This window comes from Anopheles coluzzii, chromosome 3 (genome assembly GCF_943734685.1).
Source record: "Anopheles coluzzii chromosome 3, AcolN3, whole genome shotgun sequence".
NCBI lineage: Eukaryota > Metazoa > Arthropoda > Insecta > Diptera > Culicidae > Anopheles > Anopheles coluzzii.
The window spans coordinates 59,582,214-59,608,167 of NC_064671.1; the positions used below are offsets into that span (position 1 = coordinate 59,582,214).

Here is a 25,954-nt window from a genome sequence, read left to right on the forward strand (position 1 = left end):
TTCATAAATTCAATCCACAATCAGCTGTTGCGTGCTTAAATGCATGCTGTACGCTGGTCAGTGCAGCAGAGCGCTCATTGCAATCGAGGGGCTATAAAGGGAGCTCAATCACGGTGAAAAATACAACGCAACCAATACCACTCGTAACAAAAGCGATCGATGGAAGGCGAAAAGGCCAATCGTACCGCGATCGTCTAGCAAGAGTAAGATAGTGATGCTTTCCGTTGACTACTGCAAAAAAGATGAAAAGAATCCAACATGCTCTTCCTAGGTCCAACTCCACCAACTTATGGCGCGGAAGGGCCGAATGATCGGTTAAAAATAAAATTATATACCTTTTTTCTTTCCGTTTTCCATTCGCTTGGGCTGGCCCAAAAGTACTCTCGGAGTGGGCAAGCATCTTCTTTCTTTGATACTTTCTTTACCAGCGAAAAGTAGGGAAAATGAAACTTCACTCACACATACGCAGACACACACCCTTATATGCACACATGTACGTATGAGCAAGCAGTATTCAAACGGGAGTTTTTCCTATCCTCTAACAGCGCTATACCGTCAACGTGGAAAGTGTAGCTCGGTTTGAATCTTGGCATGAGGAAAGTTACGGAAACTGTATGTGTCGGCAGCAATGTTTTTTTTTTTCGATGGGTAATTTTATTTCTTTTACCGTTCGTTTGGTGTGCATTTCTGTGCCATACCATTCCGGGCGTGTAAAAGTGAAGAATAATGCGAAGGAGTGGTCGTAATCAAATTGCAGGGATGAGAATGTGTTGCGCGAACATGCTGAATGTAAATGCACATGACAGAATTTCATGATCAGGAAGTCGACAAGATCGACGAAAACAGTATGTCGGGCGGGTTCGATTGGTGGCTTTTGGGTGTTTATTGAATTGGTTTGCTGATTTCATAAAATTATTTTTATCAACACAAGGAACAGCATTTGCAAATATTACTTATGGAATTCCTTGAACAAACAATAAATGAACAAGAAGCGCAATTATTTATCTTTTCAATGATATTCCGCACGACAGCAATTCTTTTACCCATACTAAATACAGAGCGTATCTTAATACAGTAAAATGAAAAAAACATTTATTAGAAACAAAAAATAAAACGATTCGACAAAAGAAAATATGGTATAATTAGAATGAAGAATACAGAGCGAATAATATATACAAATAAATATGTCCAGAAAAAGTATATCATTTTGTTATGTTTTAAGAAAAAAAAAACATCTTCTAAACTATACTATATTACAAATACTTTAAGCAGTGTAAATATTTTTCTATTCTATTACCAACAAAAGAATAGTAACCTCAAAATGACATTATTTAAATAAATTCTGAAAGATTTTTTTTTGTTACGTGTAGTATAACTAGTATAACAATTTTTCTAATTCAGCACCACTCAATATTGTTTAAAAATGATATTTTTCCATAAAATTAAACTTGACCAAATCCCTACAATCATAGTATAATGATATAAATCTACCCGATTGCGTTGTAAAGCCCTGCACCGGCATTCAACACACACGCACCTCAGTCCACTGGGATTTGCTTCTTAGCAGTTCTGCACCCTTAACCGTGCTGCTTACAATTTTCCCCACAGATAACACGCACACTGCCACGCCGGCGTTCGCGTGTCGCTCGATCTTTACCGTCAGCTAGCGGCCCCTCGGACGATGATAAAATTTCCCTTCAAGCCCCACATTCCGGCCAGTTGTGGTGTGCACGTTGCAACGAACGGGCTGTCAGGTTTGCCGGTGAAAAGCGTACACTGTTTCTCTCCAGACGTGTGAAACGAAGCGACCAGCATCGCTCGCGCAACGCACCACTTCCGGTAAGCGCATCTCAGCCGAGCTCCGTCGTCGCATACGATCGTTTTTGCGTGCTCTAACGCTCGGTAAAAACCATCGTGCACTGTTCGGTCTAGCGCTTATCTGACGCTTAGTCATTCGTGCCCCCGGTTCGAGGTTCGATCGTCGGTCGCTGTGGAACGGTTGGTTCAGTTTGCGTCGAACCTAGCTCGTGGTCGGATCGTGCAAGCAGCGCAACAAGCTTTGCCGTCTTTCTACACTGCAGTCTTTCTGAGTCTTGTGAACATTTCCGTGCACGTGTGTGCTAACCTTCATTCAAGAGGATCATACATCTCAGTGTTTTACCGTGCGTTCGATTTCGAGTGGAAAGTGATCGTGCCAGTTCTTGAAAAGTGCATTTGCGCTACCAATTTTAAGACCGTTTATCGCAAAAAAAACACTCCGTCAACATGAGAGAAATCGTGCACCTGCAGGCCGGTCAGTGCGGTAACCAAATTGGAGCCAAGGTAAGCAATCCGGAAAGACAAATCTAATAAAGCATTTGTAAATGTTTTATTAATATTATACCATCCTCTGACATAAAGAGGGTTTCAAGAGTGATAATATTTGATCCACCATGCTTAAGAAGTGTTACAAGCATACTATCAACAATAGAAGTTGCTTGCCTATGGAAGATTCCAATCAGTTCCGTGGAACGTACCATTCTCCTGTGTGCACCACTTGCATCGAAGTAAATGCTTCTGGAACATGGCGTTCTTTTTGTTTCTCTTCATGTTTCAGAGATAAGACCAAAAACTTGAGTTTTGCATTGGACTATTAAATTCCAATTGCGCTATCTCGGGCAATGGTGATGGTGTTCGGAAACAGTTGCCTGTAAGTGCCTGCCCTGAAGTAACCGGAAAATTTATTTTTTTCATGCTGCCTACGAAACGCTCCCGGCATATGGCTGATGTGATTGCGGGTGAACAAGATCGTACGATCTGCGGATTCTCTTTGTTTCCAACGTCCAGACTGCGACCACATCCGGCGCCGACCTCAGGGCTGGACGGAGTAATCAGCGTGTCTGAGTGTTTCGCGATTTTTTTCCCGGTGCTTTGCAGCGGGAGCATCAACACACTCACTCATAAGCCCTCCTGCTACTGCTGGTTGGGATGGTCTAGTTCTTTCACCTAGGCGCAACGCCCGATTGGCGTACCCATTCTAATTAACGGCATTTGTTCAGCATGACTGACTGGCCGTTGGGCTAGGCCGCAACGTTCTTCAGTTTCTTTTTTGGACGTTCGAATGAAATGGCATGGAAGCCGTTCCGCGTGCAGAGATTTGCGAATCAGCGAGCCGAGAATGATGGTAAAGCCACAACGAACGAGCTCTGCAGTGTAACGAACTCTTGCATTGGGGTCTTCCAGCTGATATCTTGTGGAGGTTGGTGTTTGGCTTACAGTTCGCATTAGTACGCTACCCGTTCTACGAGCAGAAGATAGCTTTATCTGCCGTCGTCGCGTTGGTCCCCTTTGTTTCTTTGCCGTTTTCTCAATGGTTCAGCAGTGTAGCATATTTATCTTAAGATTATGCGAGAACTCGACAACAACCTCTCCCAGGAAATGCTGGAACAAAGCATATGTCCATATCGTTACATTCCGCGACAGAGCCAGTATGCCCGCCAGATGTTGGGACTGTGTGAGACTTTTGTCTGGTGTCCGATTACACGGTTTAAACACATTTTAAGATACACAAACACACCGCCGACACAGCATCTCCTTTGAACGTCAGAACGTCCGAAGTGACTCATCTGCAATTGGAAAATAATCTGGAGCGTTTTATTGTGCCCTTCTTGACAATTATAATTACTGCTCTCCTGAGTAATACACTCTTGAACAATAATCAACGATGAGTTGTCGGGGAATTCGTTTAAATCATACATGTACTGCAACGTAACACTTTCGACAAACGAACTTATCAGCTGCGATGCAGAAATCACGGAATGACGTTAAACGCACATGAGTAATGCTTTCGGCTAATCAGAAGCTTAAATTGTTCTTTCACACGAACATTGACGAGTCTCAATGTGCGCCGATAAACTAGACGAATATCAGCAACTGAAGGTATTAAAACAATGACAAGCAGTGGACGTGCTTGGTGAACGAAAAAAGTTACTAGTTATATCTGAGCAGGGCACCACCTCACGCAAGCGAAAATACTCACCTTAACAAATGAGAGAGCATTAGTGCAAAAAAACCCAAAAGCCAAATCAAATGATAATATGACCTCGTATGCGTACATACGTGCCGAGACAAACAAAATGACAGAAATGCTTGGGAAGGGTTTCCACCAAATCTCATTCAGCAAGCTTAGCTGTTGCCCTTTTTTTGTCTGAGGTTTGGAATTTCTAGAAAATGTACAAAAAAAACCTCGACCCTTTCCAGCCTTGACCCTTCCACTGTTTAGAGTGTCATTTTTGTTGATGTCTCTATAGTTTTTCATACCCTTATTGCGTGTTGATTCAATTTTTTTTAAACCAGCCTGGTGTGATGACACGTTTTTGGTCGAGTTTTTGTTCGAGTTTCAGAAAGTAAAAACAAAAAAAGGGGGACGAAATTCCCTTTCACCAAAACTCTAGCAGACCTAGCGTGATCGTGATCTGATTGTAACTGAGCAGCAGTTGTGCATATGGATCACACGATAACCTTTGTGACGAGTGAATGGATGATGACTCTCACTGTATCAGGTGCATACGCAGATAGTACCTACAGCACGTTCAGCTACACCTTGATTAGTTGGGTGTCAAAACAACATTAATTAAACCTCCGCACGTAAAGGTAATAAATTTCGGGAAGCTGTAAGGTGACTTTGCTTTTCCACGTGAAAGTTTTTACGATAATGAAACCCTTCACGGTGCCCTTGCATACCATTCGGGAGGGGTTATGCTTTCCTTTGATCAACCTTCACCGCTGACCCGGGTCACGACCCCGAAGTGGAGTGGCTTTCACTCGAACACGGCACCAATAATAAAACCTTCACGGTAAAAGTTAGATAGACCAAAGATTATCTATGAACGATTCCATTTCAGCAACCAGCTTGATCAAGTTACTTGTGAGTAAGGTGAGTCTTTTGGACTTTAATGCACCTCCGCGTTCGATTTCGGTGGAGACAAATTGAAATGGAATTTTAATGTACCTTCGTAATGAAGGTGCCAGAGTCATACACTGTTAGGATCCCAATCATTCTCTGTAAAAGGAAGCTGGGGTGCCTGCGAGCGATGGTAACGTTTGTTCTGATTACATAAATACTGAGACCACTGCGACGAGTGTGGCTAACCGTTTCATAATGTACACCTGCTGGTAACTTATCCATAAACGTGTTTGCGAGTTGCGAATTGTTGGGGTGCAAAAACACCTTCTCTCAGTATGGTATCTAATGCTTACGGAGCTGTGGTCAAGGTTAGGTACCAGTTTAAATCGTTTTCTATCCCAAGGATGATAAAATAAGGCTTGGAATACTTCGTTGAAATGTAAATACATACCTTCATAGAGAGCAATGCAAGACGAACGAAGATCGTATGCCTCAGTGCTTGCTTGAATATAGTTTTGTTTCGACAAAACCGCACACAAACCAACAAAGCGTTTAACATTATTTATTTGCAGCCTACTCTAGCAAAGGTAAGGTGGCCTTGTCACTAGAAAAGGTGAGGCTTATCAAAAAAGTTGTCAAGCTGCTATTTCCGTATATGAGCATAGGAATGACTCCAACCTGCGCATGATTTATGTGGAGTTTTAATCAGTGCCCCAATGATAACACCATCACGAGTGATCAATTAATGATCGTTTAAAATGAGTTAGTGAATGTGTGCGTCTAATCGATTCATAATCACTGATCCATCTTTTGTCGATTAATTAAAAGATATCTCTCACGAACCCTTCAACGGTACTACGAATTCAATCGCTGTCAGAACCTAGAGCTAGAGACACAATGAGAGAGGCAGAGCAAACTCCTTCATTAGGTAACGGTTCTATACACATAAAATGGTCAGGTTTTTTGGAAGGGAGAGATTTATGGTAACACAAAAGAGCGGCAAAGTTAAGTTTTGCCAAGTGAATCGTTTTATGGCGCCTTCCATGCCATACACGGTCCAGTCGGTTTCATTCGTCAGCGGTTCATCGTTGTTTTCACATTTTCTTCTACTCTTGGCACCATAAATGCACCTTACACCGGTAAATGAGGAGGCAAGGGGGAGGCCGGCAAAGCGTCTGGCAAGCATCTGGAGAATCATTAAACCATGGCACCAGGCTTACCGCGATTTGCAATGTTGAGCTTCCACGGAAGCTTGAATTATTCTCCCTTCCTTTCGTTCGTTTCGGGAAAATTAAATCAAACTCATCCGCACAGCCGGTTCAGCGCACGATGATTCTCGGTTCTTGGCCGTGGCGAATTGCAGTTATGAGTTATTGGCGGTGTGGCTGAAGTTGGATGCGGTCGGTGTATTTCACCATGGTCCACTGCATCGCAGCACCGATCGCAAAGATCCATTAGTCTATTAGAACAAGCTGATTAGCTAAGAATCGGCCCTTTGATCGGGGAAGCATTGGCCGGTGAATAAGATTTAGCAATTTATCGTCCATACAAGACAAACGACCACCGCTAGGGGATAATACTCCTTAACCCAAGAACCAATGGACTTGGTTCTTAATCTTATGCGATAGAATCATTGGAAAAGGTGGAATTATATGGCAGGCTGCGAAGCTCTGCCAGCTTCTTTACGATTTTCTTGATCGCACTGATGCATAGCACACAGTTCGTTGTACTCCAGTAAGGTGTCCATATTGATGGGTTAGTGAAATGGCAATCAGATAGTGTAATAGAAGTCTTATCGCTTTCAAACATGAACATGAACAACCGTCTACTTGTTGACGGACATTGAACGATGAATTTAATGTTAACGTTGCTTCTTTCAGCTGGCGTTGATAAACATGAAGGCAGCTGATCTTGTACAATGTGTCCAATGTATGATAAACTACCTCGTGAGCTGTTTCTTATCGGCCTGAGCGGCACCAAACGAGATAGGTGTAGTTATATGGAACGTAGAAAGCTAATTTATCCGAAATCCTACCCTTATCTGGAAACGAAACATTATCCGTTTTTTGAAAGTGTTTTTTTGATCGACACTTATTTTTGTAGTTTTGTATGACATTACTACTGCAGTTTCATAATAATGTAATGTTGAAATTTTCATATGCTGAACACTTTATAGGTGATATCCATTTTAGTTGGATGTTGGATAGTTGACGGACAGTTAATAAAACATGGTTTTTGATGATAAAGCTGGTTAAAAAAAACATGCTCAATAATTAGTAAACAATCGAATAAGTGAGTTTGGTCTATTTTATTACTTATTTTCTATTAAAGCTGCTCTATTAAAGCTGGTTAAAAAAACATGCTCAATAATTAGTAGACAATCGAATAAGTGAGTTTGGTCTATTTTATTACTTATTTTCATTTTATTTTTAATTGATTTATAAAAAAGGATTACGTATCGTGGAACAAAGAGGTCAGTTTTTTTACAGATGATATTAAATATTCCGTTTGTATAAGAAAGATCCGTTATTTTAAAGCAACAGCATTACGTGCATTCTAACACCTCTTCACCAACCCACCTATAATGAACAAAACTGAAGAATTGGAAGTAGTTCGCACCACTATAGAATAATTATCATGTTCATCGCAAAAGCCACCGAAATGCGCACGATCTAGAATCTAGATTCGTGCTAGTGCTGCTTCTAGAACCGAACTCCTGGTGGTCGCCTGACTTGCGTGACTTGCTTGTGTATTTGGTCCTCCGTACCGGTTTAGGTTTGTTTTCGCCCAGATCGCTTGTCCCTTTCTAGCAGACAAAACGATCATCCACGCTCTAAACAAGTAATTAACATCGATAATTAACTCTACTCTGGCGCAACTGCCGGCAAGTGCGCCTTCGTACCAGTGTGGTCCAGCTAGCTACAAATACCGAGATTTGATTTAATTTTTGTTGGTACAACGAACTCAGCTGCACTCTGCTGTCCATGGCGGTATTTTTGGAAAGAACGCACCAACCCGGAAAACTTAACGCAACGTGTGATGATGGGTAGCGATACCTTTCTGCTGAGATGTGGCTCAACGTTGGCGTCTGTCGTCCTCGCTGCGTGTGGCGTCTGTCGGAGGTAATTAGTGCAACCGGTATGGTTCTGGTCCGATGCATTCACTTTCTCTCCCACGGAAGCAAGTCAATCAATCGGTTGTGACAACTTCTGCATTCAAATGATGATGCAAACGGAACGAAGCTGTTTAAGTCCCTGCGCAAGGTGACCGAATATTCAAACAGAGGTCGTTGACTGGTAGGTTTTCTTTGCACATTGAAAGCCTCTTTTGGCGTGTTTCTATGCAGGTGATTTGTCGAGAATCGAGCTAGCTGAAAGCACCGAAAACCAAACATGACACGCACAGAACGAAACGTGATACGCTGGATAACCCGAAGACGAGCGAAAAGCGTTAGATCCTAATTATACACAGGAAAGGTTCAGCCTAATGTCACGAACGAACTCTTTCGGGGCTTCTGAGACGAAAGTTTGATGACCGGTTGTCAGTTTGCAATGTTGTTTCTCGCTACTTTTTATTTTAAACACGCAGATGGTAAGAATGGATTAACGCCACGTAACATAAGAAGATGAAGCTAAAACACGATCACGATGGCAAGCTTATTTAGTACAAAGAAACCAAGACACCAGATTATCGTGAAGGCGCTTTAAGATTCGATGCTCTTTGTAATGCTTGTCATTGATTATGCGTGATATGAATGAAGAATCGGTAGACATGCAAACGAGTAAAAGTGTTCATTCGACTGTTGCTGGACGATACACGGTGTGATGTGTGGTTACATTGAATCAATCGAAAACAGCTTTTCGTGTCAATGTCATGGTACGAATACCACGAATATCGAACAATACGAATAACTTTTATTGTGTATTAACCAACCACAAGTTTAGAACATCAGTAACGCCAAACAATAGAGTTACGCATTATTATCCCCATACAGCAATTGGATGTAGTGCGGCTATACAGACAATTAGTTATGCAGTTGTCGTACAAGAGAAGCATTGGTTGTTTGAATACCATGACAAATGGAGTGACTTTCACGCTAAACAATAGTCTTACTTTTGGTGGTTAGTAACGGTCAATGCTGGATGGAGTGTATTGAAAAAAAATCTGTATTTTGTGGGTTTTATGGTAAAACCAAAAAAAGCAAGTTCAAACCCATGAATCTGTTCTATGAGTGTCAACTGTAACACAGTTAGTGCATTATTACGTTCCTGGACGAACAGTACTCGTTTTGATTGTGTTAGATAGAGTGACTAAGGCCCAACGAAGGATCTCGGAATGTGTGTGGTTTTATAAATAAATCAAGTAACTACGAATGTGGTTCAAATGTGGATCATGTTAGCATCTACTTGTTCGTTCCCGAGTTCTGTCTAAACCAAACTAAAGAAGTATTTAAAGTAGCCGTTTTGTGCACTGTGCACTTGGCTGTTGGGAACGTTTAATAGTGTGCCAAAAACGGGTTCTTCCTGCCAACATGCAGTGTGGTCCTCATACTTCGAGTGTGAAACGAGTCTGTTCGCATTAAAGGCTTCTAAATTTGCACGAAACAGTCCCCCATTCTCGTTTTAGGCCCTAAATATAGCCACCAGAGGTGGTGGATTCGGCGGTACAGTACTCTACTCGTATCTTCAAAAATGCCGTCTATTCCTCCAAGAAATTCTCGTTAGCATGGGTTTGGCATAGGGGTGCTGGCAAATGCTCGAAATGGCATTTATGTGACATTACTTGAGAAGAACGTATGTCAGCTTTTAGATACTTTGAAGACTAAAAATATCTCCACCGCTACCCCGGCACACGCTGGACAAAGCGGTATGCGTGTGAGTGCTGTCACGCGACGATAAAGTTGCCGCAATGATTAAAATGGAGCTAATTGCTCGAAAGGGAAGTGCCAGCCAGCCAGCCGTCTCCTCGAACTGAACTGACTCACCACGCGCAATAGGACCGCAAGGAAGCGCTCTGTTCTTGAAGAGTCTGGTCGGCGGCATTTCAGACCCACGTTAGACGACGTTAATTGAATTTGATACAATTAATTAAACTTTCCCCTCGATGGAGCGCCTTTAAATTTGCTAGGTAGTCACGATGAGACGGGCAAGGTACTTTTGTTACTCTAGCAACTGGACCCTTCGAGATGGCTCTTATCAGTGTGGTTTGTTTGGCTCGCGAAAGCGCTACATCCAATTGGAGTCAATGATTATCGAGGTCAAACACAAGGTTGATGTGAGCGCGTCGAGGCTGATCGACTCAAATTCAGGATCGTGCCCAAATGTTGCGGTACAGCGCTAGATGAGATTGTGCTACGATTCAATGAAAAAGCGAAACATTTTCTTACTTGAAGGTCGTCGTACTCTTGCACGTCTTTTGATTGCTTTGGGTAGCAAAATTTAAAACCAGCTTAAACAACTTAAATCAAAATGCTTAATTCTCGGGCTTATCAATATTGGAGTGAAAAACTCAGCACGATTGTGATTGGTTATGTGTCGTATAACAAAAAAACACATATGACCCAGGACGTGTTTAAATGCCGTACGTGCTTTTGATTTGTGGAATCGTTTTTTTCATAAATTCTGGTTGTTCTCATAAAGTGTTGTTTTGTGACAAGTCTAAAGACGGGCGTTTAAATAATTATTGCCATCATTTGTACAATTATGTAAAAGTTTTATTGATTTTTTTTCTTTTGTTTTTTTAATTACAGGTAAGCTGAATAATCCTACAGAATGGAAAAAAGGATGGAAGGAATTAGAAATGTGAAATGCACCTGTTATCAGACAATGAAATTTAGACATTAAAATAGCATCATTAGGTGTAATGAGTCTATCTATAGTAGCAGGAAAAAGTTTTACAAAGTTCAGCATAAATGTGAGCGTAAAATACAGTGCTGTACATTGTAACTACGTTAAATCTGCAACGTACTTTGTCGTTCCTAATAACGATTCATTGCTTTGGCGCCCACCCTCTAATTTGTTGCTGTTTTTTTATTAACAATGCCATAAAATAAGAGTGTCGGTAATTTTCTTTACAATTATTTCCTATCTCTATTTCTTCACTGCACTCTACTGCGTGAAGATCGCGCTAACTAACCGAGCTGATTACGACTGCCAAAGAGACGGCAACATAATCCACTTGGCGTTGCATTAATCCCGCTTAACGCATACTAATGCCAACAATTCTCGCCGTGCTTGACGAGATTATATCGTACTCGTTACTTTCCGAGGGACACTTTTCCTTACCAATGCCTAGAACAAACTGGTAACAAGCAAAAGTGTGCAGCAAAATGTGACTCTTCAAATGAATCATCCTACGTGAGCCACCATCAGCCGTCGACCGTGACAAACGAGTCCACGTAGTCTTTTTGCAATCCCCTTCCTTTTTTCTCCCTCAGTTAGCAAACGCTACGGAAATCTTTGAAGACCCTTGCCGGCTGAGCATGCTGATGAAAATGCGAAAAATTTATCTACCAGCATTAATCAGCACACTGGTAGTGGTAGTGGTGGTGGTGGTGGAAGCAACCACGAAGAACTATAACAGTCGGCATTTCCTTTTCAAATCAAAACGACTCTGTTTGCTGAAGCATTTAGGAAGCAAGGGGGGCTTGGGCCTGAGTTGGTTTAAGCGCTAGCTGCTAGATGGTTAAGCATGACTGATTAAGATTTCTGCAACACCGAAACCACAACCGATCCATCTGGCGTCTGAAGCGGATGAGCGGAGCTGAGACAAATTTTTCTTTCATCTTTGCCTTTCATGGGATTCTCGATCGTTTGTACCTGATCCAGGTAAGCTGCACCTGTCATAACGACTCAACACAAACGTCACTGACGATTGATCTTTCTCGTCGGTGGATTGTTTCGCGGACAGCTCACTTTCCACGTTGTTTTTTTTCGAAGGTTTGTAGTGCCAATGCAAATTTTTATCTAACGGCTCAATTTTTGAGGTCACTGGACAACTGACATTAGATGGCGGGGTGAAGGATGCTGTTGGGTGTAGAAACCCTGCCGTTCGTGAAAGCGAATCGCTAATAGCCAATGATCAACGCCGGATGTGTTGCACGTGTAAAGAAGAAAGGTTGCTTCCGGAGGCCAGGTTTCTCACGATTTGTACAACTTTCAACGTAGCGTACGTTGAGTAATTACTGGTTACAGTTTTATATTCTCTTATAGGAGACAAAGTAGAAGTGATATTAGTTTGTGATATGGTTTTATAAGAAAACTATCCAAATGTTAAGATCAAAAATACATTGTTTAATCCATTTTTAACCATGTACAAATAAACTGGCTTGGGTTCGTTTTGAAACTGGCAAACGCAACATCGAAAACCAATCAATCGGTATTGCAATCGAAATTGAAGACTCACGCTATTTGAAATAGAAATAAAAACAATACAATACAAACCAATCCACCAAAGAGAAATCACTACGAATTGAGCATTCCCGCTGTGCAAAAAGAAGAAACAAAAAAATAGAAATTGATTCCGTCTGCCAGAAGCGAGCAGATTGTCTTCTGGCCAACCATTTTCGCACACCGGTAGGCTAAGCGGATCTGCGAAACTTCATTTTGCGATCATCTCCATCACGGTTTTGGGACCGAAATGGAAGTAGTAGTTAATTGTCGTTTCGTGATTTCGAGGCTCGGTACCGCACCGGACAGTCGGATTGCTTGCATTCGTTCGTAGAGGTAACGTACGGTAACCACAGGGGAAATTGGAAAAGCAGGAAAAACGGGGCCACTTGTTGTGACAGATGGAAGCTATTCGAATGGGGGTTGCAAATTGGAAAGTTAGTTTATGGCATCGCTGTGCTTGTTCCTAGTGATTGATAGATCGAGTAATGAATCAACTGTTTCTACTCTGCACGATCAAATGGAAGTTGGAAGATGGTTGGCGTGTTGATAATTTTAGTTTTTTCGTTATTCAGACTCATATAAAAAGTGTTTCATGACTATTAAATTTTAATAAAATACGATCTGAAAACTATAGCTTCACCGCAAACATAGCTGTTCAAGACCACAAGATAATGCGGGAGAATCTTTAGGTCGGGGACAGCTTATAGATAAGAACAGAAAAACCTCAATCAAAGCATTGTAAACATGCAACGGAACCATACTGCGATCATTTTTGTAGTGACTGTTGCATGTTGTTTGGAAATGCTTAGCATAATTGATTGATTCCCATCTCTTAACAAGAGGTACCGTTGTCCTGGGGCACTGGCTGGTCATTGTTCCATTCAGGTTAACTTAGTTGTCGGTAATGTTACCACTGTGTGCTGGAAAACGCCTCCCAGAGAAAGTCTATACTCTGGTAAACCACACAGAGTGGGAAATTAATGATTGAGTTGCTTTTTTCAGAGTCGGAATCAAAAACAAAGTTAATTCTTACGTTCCCATTTACACAACTAATGAAACTAACAATTTTGTGTGACTTATGTAAACATGATATTTATATCACAGACTAAACGTAACTTTCTCTCTAAATCGTACATCGTCTCACGGATTAACAGAATACAGTTTTATTGAAAAATAGCTCACAGCATTCACAGCCATTACGTTACCAGTTTGCTTCTTTCTTCTCAAAACTCAGGTCTACGTGTTCAGAAAAGCTAAAAGCAGGTCAGTTAGCGGCAAACCAAATTTTGCACGATTTTGCTGTCGTCAATCTTTCGCAGTACGACCGAGATTTGGAGCTCAACACGACCTGCGAACAGAACGGAAAACAAATGCCAAATAGAAACGAGCTGCTGGCGGAAAAGTCGTTGTCCGTAAAGCTGCCAAACGTTTGTTCCTTCCGTTCAATGATTATTTGCCAAAGAAAAAGCCTTTGGGTCGGGCTAACCGCATACCGACATTGCCAATTCCAAATCCTCGATTTCGGACAAGCTTTCATTCGCGACGCAAGAAAGCTTCAAATAAATTATACCCAACAAATAAAAATGGCGAACTGGCTGGAACTGGGATGGATTGTTACCTTTTTTTTATACCATAATAATAACACAGTTGGTGTTACAAACAAGCGTTGAAGATGTCTCGTTGCTCGTGGGAGATTTGATTGGGGATGGGATTTTTCGTCGCCGCTTCCGATTGCCGGCTTACATCCGCGATCTCAGCCGATCGTCACCGCTACGGTAGCTAAGCATCTAGTAAGCTTTTCCATCGAGCGTATCAAACGTGTGGAAATAAAACCAACATGATTAACGCAAACATGCGAACGTGGAACCGATTTTCACCACCACCCTCATCTTCACTCGGACGATCCGGCTCATGTGCCGGCGCTGTGCGGGCTGCAGGTGCTGGAAAATCCATTAATTACTGAACTAATTGCCCGGGCGGGTGTGGTTGCGGTGTAATCACCGCGGCGAATTTGGGTTACACCATTACTCCGTGCAGCCATAATTACAACGAAAGGGTCCCGGGGTCTTCGTGGGCCACCGGCACAATCTAACGGAAGAAAATACAGGGTGCGATTGGAAGATGGCCACAGCCGTCGTATACCATTCGTTCGTTCGACGGTAATGGAATGTTGATCGATTCAATCGATTCGGTGGTAGAACTGAAATGGGCAAAAGTGTGGAAAGAGTCGAAAATTGACGAATACCTGTGAAACTGTACGGGGTTTGTGGTACGTCTGTGCGACACATGCAGTGTAGCATGATTGAGGTTAATCTACAAGTGAGCAATATGATGCCACAGCGAAAACGATGATCTCCGATAAGATCCGTTATGTGATCTTTTTACACTGACTCTTTTTCTGGCGATGAAATGTACCCCCTTTTTGTTGCATTATTATTTTAACGCATAACTGACAGTGACACAGCACCTCGCAACGATCCATTCGAAAAGATAGCAAAGCAAAATATAGTCCAATAAAGAGAAGAGAAATGATATAAAATGACCATATGAATGAACCGAAATCACATTGTCGTTGTGTTGGGTTGCCCAAAATTGTATATTAATTAAGTGAATGGCACCTTTAACGATTCACTTTTCTTCTGCAAAGTTTCTACCGGTATCAAATATCCACACTCCGGTCGATGAAAAGCTCCGATTACGGTGCTAATTATGATATTGCCTCTAAAAATGCTACAACGATTTGCATTCTCATTCCGATACGGTTTAAACCCATTGACTGGGCAATATTTATGAGGTGTAAAACGTACGCATAAAATCATCATTTTAACGTCGTTACGTGTCAGCAATTCAGAATCTGAGTTGGGGCGAATTTTAAAATGTTTAATTGAATAAAAGTCATTATACTTTCATTGTGATTAGTATGGCGCTATTAAATCGTACAACCGTTATACTTGATTGATTGTGGAAATTACTCAGTCGAAAACAAAAAGAGTGTAATTTTTTACATATTATTGTTTTTCTGTTGACTTCAGTGGAAAGTTTGATAATGACTGGAAAGTTAAATCAAATGTTGCTCCAAGCATTTGCATTAAATAAGACAACTGGAGATGTCACGAACAACTAGATGAGAAAACAGACTACTCTAACGAGACGACCATTTGACAATCAATTCCACCACTTGAGCCAACTCGCCGGAAATAGAGGAAAGAAATGAAAGTCGAATGTAAGACGAAGCTTATTTCGCTGCATTAAAAATCGCTTGAGTTTTTTGGGAAAACTGCTCCAATTTAGTTTCAACGATTTATTCCCTTTCCTATGTTAGGTACGAGCTCTCTTGTCGTGTAAGCGTCCGGTTGTTTCAGGAATGGAAAAAGAAATTTATGAGTGACAAATAATGCTGCGCGCTTGAAACTGTAACGATGTCAATAGAGCCTACAGTAAAAGAATGATATGATCTTTATTTTCGAGGAAATTTATACAGAATTTGTGACTCAAAGTCCTATTCTAGATTCATTTACATTTTAAAAAATAGACAAATACCCAGCTGATGCTTGAGCGGACCGCTTCTTCTTTAGACGTTAAACTGATTTAAATGACACTCATTACGCTAATTGCAACCGTTGTCGTGTTGTTGCTGAGAGAGAAAGAGAGCAATCATACGACACGTCCCAAGGGTTGAATTACGAGCCAAAAAACATGATCGTTTTAGTCCATGCACAGTCAAACTAAAGCGGTTTTTTGCTGACATGGTGTTAGCTTCCTGCTGGCTTCCTTCACGGCGGGATCCGTATTGGTATGTAGTAAAGAAAGGGGGTTATTAAGGCACCTGCTTTTTTTTGTTTCACTTATGCTTCCTCGTCTGCAGACTTACGAGAGCAGAAAAGAAGCACAAATACACAAGCTTCGCAAAGTATCGTACTGCGTTCGTTTGTTCGGAGAGGTGAGTGCTGAACATCGTTTATGTAGGTTTATGAAAATGTTCTGTTGTCATCTTTTGGAACACGGCCAACGGTTCATCATCTAAGTTGTATTGCCACTGATTGTGATTAGCCATTTTTGGTGCAATTTGGTCGATTGCCGGCTCCACTTTTTGCAACGCTGTGTGTTTTTTTATTCGTGTGTAAATCGTTTTTGGGCCACCGTGTTATGGCCGGATGATGGTAATTGTGGTTTAACGATGTCCATTTTGCCGACCAGCTGTGTTTTTCTTCGACGTGTGTGCTTTTATTTAGAGCTGTTTTACGATATTTAATGGACGATCATTTGGAACGCACGTTGTGATGGCTTCATCAAAGGAAGATGGGCTAATGTGGGTGGTGATAAGAGTGTTAATTCACTCACTAGTAATGCGAAGAAGAAAAACATAGATGCGATGTTAATGTGATCGTTACCTTTGAAAGATCGAGATGATTGTTCAGTTTGTGTAAGATGCATTGCAACTTATTTGATCTTTCATATTTTTCAACTGACGCAAATAAAGCTTAACACTTCATGCAATTGTTTCTACAATTTGATGACTAATCTCATCCCATAGAATAAAGCAGCTGTAGCGGGAACATTTGTATTAATCATACCGACACGACACATATTAACGATCGTGCTTTGACTAATTGTGTGCGTCTGCGCACGTTGACCGCAAAAAGAGCTGTATCGACCAAGCCGGCGAGGGGGTAGTAGCTACCACTCATAACAATAATAATTGTTTGCAAGCGATTCCTCTCGCAACTGTTGCTTTCGTCAATCGAGCTCGTTTAGGTCGGCTGCCTGGCGACGGCATTAAATTCTTGCGCGAAATCGGAATTCAAGCGATTGCCAGTTTCACTCCATTCATGATGTCTTTATGATGGCCTGGATGTGGAACGGGCGAGAAGGAAATGTGTGAGAACGACGCCAGACAATAATAGACGACAACGGAGACCTCCACCGAATCCAGACGTATCATATATCCGGCACATAGAGAGCAGCGCCACAGCTTCATGGTTTCGATGAAAGAATTCGTTCGAGAACAGAAAACGAACTGAAGCACCGTCCGACCGTGACATGGTACCAGCGAAAGTGCCAATGTTCCTGAAAATGCTCGAAAGAATGACGGCGCAAGGGAAGCGAGAACCTTCATTACCATTATGTCTGAGAACGCTTTTGCTGTCATAAATGCGTATACAAATTTGACGTCTCGTATTCCTCCGTGTTCCGTGTTATTTGTACTGAAAGATATAAGAACAGACCGTTTTCGAACGATATGGCACTGATGCTGGATTGAAGTATATGTGTATAGAAGGACAAAAAACTATACAAACATGATTGTAACATACTGTCAGCGCAACATTGTTGCAGTTATATGGATTCAGCCCGATGTAGTGTTAACATGACCAATGCACGTTGAACCCGGCAGAGAGTTTACATACATTCGATCGGTTACGATCGTAACTCCTGTTTAGGTCGTTTGCATGTTCCGAACATGTGGCTTCCGTTTCATTTGGTTGAGAATAGCAGATTGCTTTTGCATGTTTAATGTCTGTTTCAGTAACGTAAAGAGAGCTGTTGCGGAAAGGATGGTGTAAGATTGAGTAAATTTACTCTTTTGGAAAAATTTACACTTCATGCGACGAACGAGGAAATTTTGTACGTTTGAAGAAATATTCTTGATGTGATGTAAACTGCTGTTTATGATATCCGTCATGATAAATTTCCATTACTGCGATAGGTAAGATTCTTGCTAGAAACATATCGAATAGGGCGTTATTTTACAAAGTAGATCGCTCATTTACATGGCATAAATCATATTCGGCGAACCGGTAAATTTTCCCTACATAGTCATAAACGCGTCTCATAATTCAATTCACAGAATTTTCGCCCATTACGATCGGCCAGAAGAGAATAGTCCGAGCCATAAATGCGCTGACTAAACATCGTTAGTCTTGCACCGGCATTTAACGAGCCAGCGAGCTCGCTTTGATATTTCCGCGTTGCGGTGCGTCTGCATCGGTAATAACTTTCTCGCTTATCGCATCGATCATTTGGGGAAGGGACGGAGGGCATCACTTGCCTGGCGACGTTTGGATCTTCGCGTTGGTTTCGAAAAACCGCATCCGAGCGCACGCCCGTAGTCACAGGTCATAAATTATGCTGTGGTCTAAAAATACTAATAAGCTGCAGCTACGTCGACTGCATACAAGATGCAGTGAATGGCGTTCTTCATCATGTTCGGTAAGGCAAACATAGAACCGTCACCAGAACACCACCGTCCGTACAGGCTTGGTATGCAGTTTGGGTAAAGCATTTTCGGTGCGGGAGAACTTTTTGGAGCTGAAGAATTACGCACTCAACTTTCGGAAGGGTACAGGCATGGCGCGTGACTTTGAGTTGACAGCCACGAACGCAGACGATGTGCTGAAAATAGGTGTAACCAAACCTGAACGCCCTGTCATGGGCGATGCTGTGAAGATGTGTGAAAGATAAATCGGTGCTGCTCCCAGCAGCATCCCGTTCGGCGGTCAAACCGTGGGCGATGACCCGTACTGTGGTGCCACCGATACGATGCTGAACGTATCCGCTGTGCAGGAGGAGGAGAAAGAGACATCGAAATGCTCGTTCTACATGGTGTGCTAGCGTATCAAACAAGCCAACAGCAATCTTATTGCGGGAATAGTTATCTACACACAGACATACACACACACGCTCACAAAAGCAACACAAAATTGCACGAAAGTCTATCGTGAGACATGCCGTGGATCTTTGATTAGAATCTCATGACAATCCCGAAAGCTTCCCATGCTCATGGTGGGCTGAACGCCAACCCAAACAACAACGACAATGACGAAAAGCAAACGACCCTGAAATTGGGCTACCAAATCTCACTGACAACTCAGCGGAACGCGTGAGTTTTCTGTGCCGGAAGTATCTGAATGGTTGTTGCCCTATGCTGACACCGGGCGTTTGGGGATACGAACGCGTTTGAGAACGAACGAGCCATAATTGCTAGGTACAATAAACACATATAATTCGCTACCATCATGACATCACGACTGCGTAGTAGAAATCGCTAAAACTAGAAAAGGGGATCTGAGAGAGAGAAAAAATTGCCTCATTTTTACCATGCAACTTGTAAGGTATAGTGAACATATTATCAACTAGCGTTTCAACTTGTCGATGAAACTTTGAATGCATCAAATAATAGGGACACTAAATTGAGAACGTTTCGCTATTGGAAAGAATGTGACCGAGCGTCACGTAAAACAAATCTAACGAAGGCATTCTAATTACCCACGGGGAACGAAACGTGTAACACTGATTGTTTGTAAATGTGTACGCAACCAATCACTCCCCATGAATGATCGAGGAAAATGTCTTTCCCCCATTGTTCCTATGTAAATCGATGAGTTGACATAGTTACGAACACGCTTAAACAGGGAATGGCACAACGGCTCAATGAAAGCTGCTGCATGACCTTCTTCGTCATCGGAAGTGACAGTTATGTAGCGATTGAATGAATGAGTAACAGTCTGGAAGTACTACTAGTGGCCAATTTATGCGGCAGTAAGTAGTGCACCAATCCATTCAATAGAAAATAGTGACGCAAAATATTGTCTACCTTTGCGCGGTACAAAACAATTCCCGGGATAGAGTGACACACAACACAGGCGAACTTCATTCTGACTGACTGGGCTCTTTCTCAGCCGAAACGGGTGGAACGTTTTTGTGGCGGTTGGGGCTAAGCGTTTTCGGCAAGCGGAACGGTATTTTGGGAATTCTGTTATGTTGGGCTGCGTGAAACAATCATACATGGAACAGTAAATTATTTTGTCACGCTTTGTTAGGCTGCAGGTTTGATGATTCGTACATCTTTGGTCTGCTGGGCGGTTAAGAGACGAGAAGTGGACGAGTTTTTGAAGTAAATTTTCTACCACATTTCGTTTCTAGTGGAATAATACAGTGTTGGATGATTGTTTTATGACTGAAAAGTTCCATAAGCTTCAGTGTTTATTGTTGGTGATATGGATCAGTGATTTGAACGCTGTCATTACGGAGCAATGTCTCCGATGTGCTTTCGGTAATTCTAGTTTTATTGCATGGCATTTTGTCTAGGACACAAGTTCTTGAAGAGTTCATCATATTTAGAAGAGCATAATATTGTAAAATTTTAGTACCCTTTGGTACCAAAAAGCTTGCATACCAATATTCATTCAATTGATAATGATTAAAGAAAAATATAATCATAACTGGAGCTCACTGATTTATGGTTAAAAAATACATAATTTTGGGCACTGTATCTAAGAAAAACTGTGATCAGGGTCTGATCAAGCACAAACTTTTGACAGGAAGCGTCTAATGAATGTAGCGTGAGAATGTAGCATTCGTATTTAATTAGATCCTCCCGTATTTGAAAGCGTCGGCGCAGAGCCTGCACAAACCCATTCTTTGTTCATTTGTATAACCATAACAACCAACCACAGGAGAAGTCATCTTCTGACACCTAAGAAGTGTCTCGAGTGTCCCATGTTCCCATCTTAGTAGCGGAAGGGTTGAACTCGTTTATATTGTTGTTGCTGTGTGTGGATTTCAAGCTAAAAAGTAACCATCTTTGGGAAATTTATTTTGGGATGTTGTCTTCCAAATCCATTTTAGACTACGTGCTCGTTTCCGGGAAAGTCTACTTTAAGACCGGATTTCGGTAGCAGAGCGTTAGATTTATGGTGCGCTTTCGCGAGCAATATGCTGTTGCTGCTGCTGCAACGTTTCCGTATTCACCGTCAGTGTCAACCTGAATTGAAATGGGATTTTCGGCGCATCTTTCACATCTCACACATCAAGGGACAGTGCAATCGTCCCTGGGACTGTGACTTAATCGCAATCAGACTGTGAACAGCGAAATTGGGCGCTGGGACGACTTATGCCATGGGCCGGTGATCGGTGAGAGGAAACTGTCAAACTGTACGCCAGTCTTTCGACTTACATTGATGTCTCCCAGTAAGCCAGGAAAAGCCTCACCACGTGGAGGTGGTAGAATAGGATTTCCTTTCGCGTTGTTGTGTCTCCCGCCACGCTAACTAATTGACGATCGCTGTCAACGTTGGGCGATGACAAAAAGCATGCTGCAGTCGCTCGGTGCAGTCTCTCCCTAGTCCTGATTTATTTATAACTTTCAAAACGGTAGACCCAAGTGCGAGATCCCGCACACAGTCCATCGGGATCCATTTTATTTTTAAAGCCCTCCCCACTTAATGGTTTTCTAGTGGGGCATTGCGTGCGCTGTATACCTACCAGCGCGCGCCAACGGAAGCCACAAATGAGCCACAGAAGTACCGAAAGCAATCGTTAAATCTAATTTTTATTTTTATGAAAATGTTAACAAGCGCCCTGGAGTCGTCGGGTGGTACGTACACCGCGTCCCATCCCCGGGGTGTGAGATGGAACACCGATTATGGCTTACGCGGATTAGATGGATTGCTACCGCGTCCAACACGATGGCCTCAAGTGTTTGTTTGAATGGGTTGGTGATCGTAAATATTTCCCATATGGGAAACTGCATCCGCGACCTACAGATTTCCATTTTGGATGGAGATGGGAAAGAGACCAAAACTGTGAATTGTGGTTCCCCTTTTTCCAGCACGATGAATGATGGTCAATATTTCTTCCCTGTCACCGCGGTTCGATTGAAATGAATTCGAGCATAGCAAGAGGGTTGGAGTGTGGAGAGTGCATGAGAAATTAAAACCATCACCCTATTCATTTGGATCCAGTTTGGCTAATGCAGTAGGTTTACGCTTTAACGATTGACGAGCACAGTGTTCCTTAAAATCCAATATCCGATGGGAAGGACGGCAGAAATGACATAATTCTGACGTAATTTTCTCAGAAAGTAACTCCATATGCCGGCTGGTACTCGTTGCAGCACATTTGGTTTGATTTGATACGCTTTAATGAGTTAAACTAGAGTCAAATTTAGTATTCATAAATGTTGAGCTATAATTAAGAAGTTGTGTTACTGATGAAGTCTTTCAAGCATATGCTTGTAGTTAAAATCATGATCGTAAAGGAAATATAATTATTTTTAATGTGCCTTAACTTCTTCGATCTGTAATGGTGCTGTGACCTAAAATTTCTTATGTAAATATGGTTCGTTGCAGAATAATAACAAAAACAAATTCATTTTTTCATTTCCAGTTTTGGGAAATCATCTCCGAGGAGCATGGCATTGATGCCTCCGGTGTCTACAATGGCGAATCCGATCTTCAGCTCGAGCGTGTTAGCGTGTACTACAACGAAGCATCGGGTAAGTTAAACGGGTTCACAGTAACACAGGCAGTTTTCAACAATCAGCCAGCAGCCTCCTCAGGTGCTCAACACTTATTTCTATCTGATACACGGTACCATGAAAATTACCTGTTGATGTGCAGAATTCTCGTGTTGATTATTTCCCCTCGTTCAGTATGATTTTTTTTCCGTTATTCTTGATATTGATCTACTCAGACGCCGCTAGTGGACGCCGCTACCACCATTTGGTTCTGTCTAGTGCAGAATATGTCTGTTGAAATGGATGTAAAGCAAAATTCTTGCAACCATGAACCGTAAACCGTTTAACAGCTAGCGAACGTGAACTATCAGCGCTTCACTAGTATTAATCGTTTCCGGTCCAGTCCGGATTGCAGTTCGAAACAATAATACTAATTAGAATGTCGGCAGCAAGGGCTCAACAGAATGGCAATCGAAACGTGCCCGGAATTGCATCGGTTAGCGGTTCCGTTTTGTGCATCGGAAGTGGTGTTGGGTGTGAGTCACCTGTTTGTCGATAGCTGTTATGCGTTCATTCAATGATGACATACCTTCGCTACTCATAGTCAGCATATCTTATAATTCGTCACGTACTTTTCGTTTGCATTGGCTTTTTACAGCAGTGTCGCGGGCATCCGGTGGCAAGTATGTGCCGCGTGCCATTCTGCTCGATCTGGAGCCGGGTACCATGGAGGCAGTCCGTTCCGGATCGTACGGTAAGCTGTTCCGTCCGGATAACTTCGTCTTCGGGCAGTCTGGTGCCGGCAACAACTGGGCCAAAGGACACTACACCGAGGGTGCTGAGCTGGTCGATGCCGTGTTGGATGTGGTGCGCAAGGAGTGCGAGAACTGCGACTGTCTGCAGGTGAGTAGTACATAATAGACTAGCACAAACATTGTTTTACTGATCCGCATGCCCTTTCTCGCAGGGATTCCAACTGACGCACTCACTGGGAGGTGGTACCGGTTCGGGTATGGGCACGCTGCTGATCTCGAAAATCCGCGAAGAGTATCCGGATCGTATCATGAACACCTACTCGGTTGTACCGTCGCCGAAAGTGTCGGACACGGTGGTTGAGCCGTACAATGCTACCCTCTCGATCCATCAGCTGGTGGAGAACACGGACGAGACGTACTGTATCGATAACGAGGCCCTGTACGATATCTGTTTCCGCACGCTGAAGGTGCCCAATCCGAGCTACGGCGATTTGAACCATCTCGTTTCGCTGACGATGTCCGGTGTGACCACCTGTCTGCGATTCCCGGGACAGCTGAATGCCGATCTGCGCAAGCTGGCCGTCAACATGGTGCCGTTCCCGCGTCTTCACTTCTTCATGCCCGGTTTCGCTCCACTGACGTCCCGTGGCTCCCAGCAGTACCGTGCGCTCACCGTGCCGGAGCTGACCCAACAGATGTTCGATGCCAAGAACATGATGGCGGCTTGCGATCCACGCCATGGCCGCTACCTAACAGTCGCTGCCGTGTTCCGTGGACGCATGTCCATGAAGGAGGTCGACGAGCAGATGCTGGCGGTTCAGAACAAGAACAGCAGCTACTTCGTCGAGTGGATCCCGAACAACGTCAAGACTGCCGTCTGTGATATTCCGCCGAAGGGCCTTAAAATGTCGTCCACGTTCATTGGTAACACCACTGCCATCCAGGAGCTGTTCAAGCGCATCTCGGAGCAGTTCTCCGCTATGTTCCGTCGCAAGGCGTTCTTGCACTGGTACACGGGCGAGGGTATGGACGAGATGGAGTTCACCGAGGCGGAGAGCAACATGAACGATCTGGTGTCGGAGTACCAGCAGTACCAGGAGGCGACCGCTGACGACGAGTTCGAACAGGAAGACTGCCAGGATGAGATGGAGGGCGAGTGCGTTTGAGGCGGACGGGCGGGCCGTTCGAAGAGAGCAGTCCGTGGCCAGCACTAACTTCCTGGCTTTGGCATTTTTATTATTTATTAAAATTTCTCGTAGCTAGGCAAACGATTTTATATTCCGAATACCGGAGACTGCGTGTGTGTAAAGAAACGTTAAAGTAACATTTACTAAACAAAAACAAAGAAGAAAAGAAAAACATAAGAAAAAAAGTATCGTAATAATATACTCGATTCACCGTTTGATCATTTCTACAGGATACTTGAATTGATACGACTTCTAAACGATCGCAAATGCTACTCAATATCATCTTCGATCTCAAGACAGAAGCTTGTTTCTGTATCGAGATATTTTGTAACTTCTAGCGCAAACAGTAAAGACTCCCTGGTTTTTTCTAAGGGTGGAAAGTTCGTCTCCCGTTATGTAGGTACTCAAGCGAAGTTTCTTAAAAGCGGAGAAACTGCTAGCGGAGAGTCCCCAACGACTAGAAGCAAAGGATTGCAGACGAAGATAATGGTGAGGGCGAGCCCTTTCCAACCAACTATGAGAATACCATGTGTGTTATTTTACTCTTAACAGAATAGTTTTTGATCAGATGACGGTGTTTTGTTTTTGGTAACAGATGAACTGAGTGACACGGGGTGTTGTTTTGAAGAACCTACAAATACCTATGGATAGGAATTAGTAGTCTTGTCAGCTTACAATCGGATGGTAGCATCTAGAACAATAGAGAACATCTACTCAAAGCCCATTTCGTGCAGATACGTGTGCTGATTGTCTGTTTGTGTTGAAATTCTTGACCGGCCGGTAACGGCATCGAACGTGAAGGTGGATGCCAAAGACGCGAAGAGTTGTGTGTAATGAGCAGCAGCAATTGTAACCATACTGGCAAATCATTGAGTGATGACAGTCAAGCGAAATATATCCTCATTATTTATACCATGTACGTGTATGCCGAATTATCGTGTGTTTTTGTCAAAAATAGTAAATAAAAACAACTTTTTGTGGGAAGTTACAAATCGTACTGGAATATCACAGATATTAACAAATAAACAAAACATAAATTTAATAAGATTGTACAGAAAAGTGAAATGAAGATTGCACGCAAACAAATGAAGCGATTATACTGAACTTTACAGGCTCTCGAGTTTAAGATGCAATATTTTATTTTTTAATATATATGAAAAAAATAAAACGCATTGTGTAAAGGGTGCTGAGATGTTTCGCAGTTTTTTCCAAGGATTTCGGATTCGTTTCGGTATATCATTGTGTATTGTTTAAGATTTTATAATGTATTACGAGTGTTCCATGTCTTAAAAATGAAGCAGCTATGGGGCATGTAATGACTGTTAGAAATTGGGCAAGATGCTGTTGTTGCTAGTTTCATAAGGAATATTGAAACATCCTTTAATCATGAGCGTTCTACTATTCTTTAGTTTATTGAGCAATAGTGCTCCTTACTGGAAAACCGCTAACTTGAGCTCAATGTTGCTCAATTTTGCTCATCAAGTGGGCTCCAGTATAGCGAC

The 25,954-nt window shown here is 42.5% G+C and overlaps 1 protein-coding gene across 2 annotated transcripts; it reads left to right on the forward strand.

The window, feature by feature from the left end:
- Nucleotides 1–1,706: 1,706 nt before the first annotated feature.
- On the forward strand, nt 1,707–25,371 carry LOC120956688 (tubulin beta-3 chain). Of its 2 annotated transcripts, none has more exons than XM_040378362.2 (4): nt 1,707–2,322; nt 22,441–22,549; nt 23,172–23,413; nt 23,478–25,371. In XM_040378362.2, the coding sequence occupies exons 1-4, from the start codon at nt 2,266–2,268 to the stop codon at nt 24,429–24,431; spliced, it is 1,362 nt and encodes a 453-aa protein (XP_040234296.1). In that variant the 5' UTR covers nt 1,707–2,265; the 3' UTR covers nt 24,432–25,371. The 2 variants fall into 2 exon arrangements, with proteins under 2 accessions (XP_040234296.1, XP_040234295.1); XM_040378361.2 differs by having other exon boundaries at nt 1,708–2,322; nt 23,169–23,413.
- The last annotated feature ends 583 nt before the right edge of the window (nt 25,372–25,954 follow it).

Coding starts and splice junctions, on each gene's coding strand:
- LOC120956688 (XM_040378361.2), top strand. CDS start 2,266: ATGAGAGAAATCGTGCACCTGCAGGCCGGTCAGTGCGGTAACCAAATT. Junction 2,323..22,440: donor GTAACCAAATTGGAGCCAAG/GTAAGCAATCCG, acceptor TTTCATTTCCAG/TTTTGGGAAATCATCTCCGA. Junction 22,550..23,168: donor GTACTACAACGAAGCATCGG/GTAAGTTAAACG, acceptor GGCTTTTTACAG/CAGTGTCGCGGGCATCCGGT.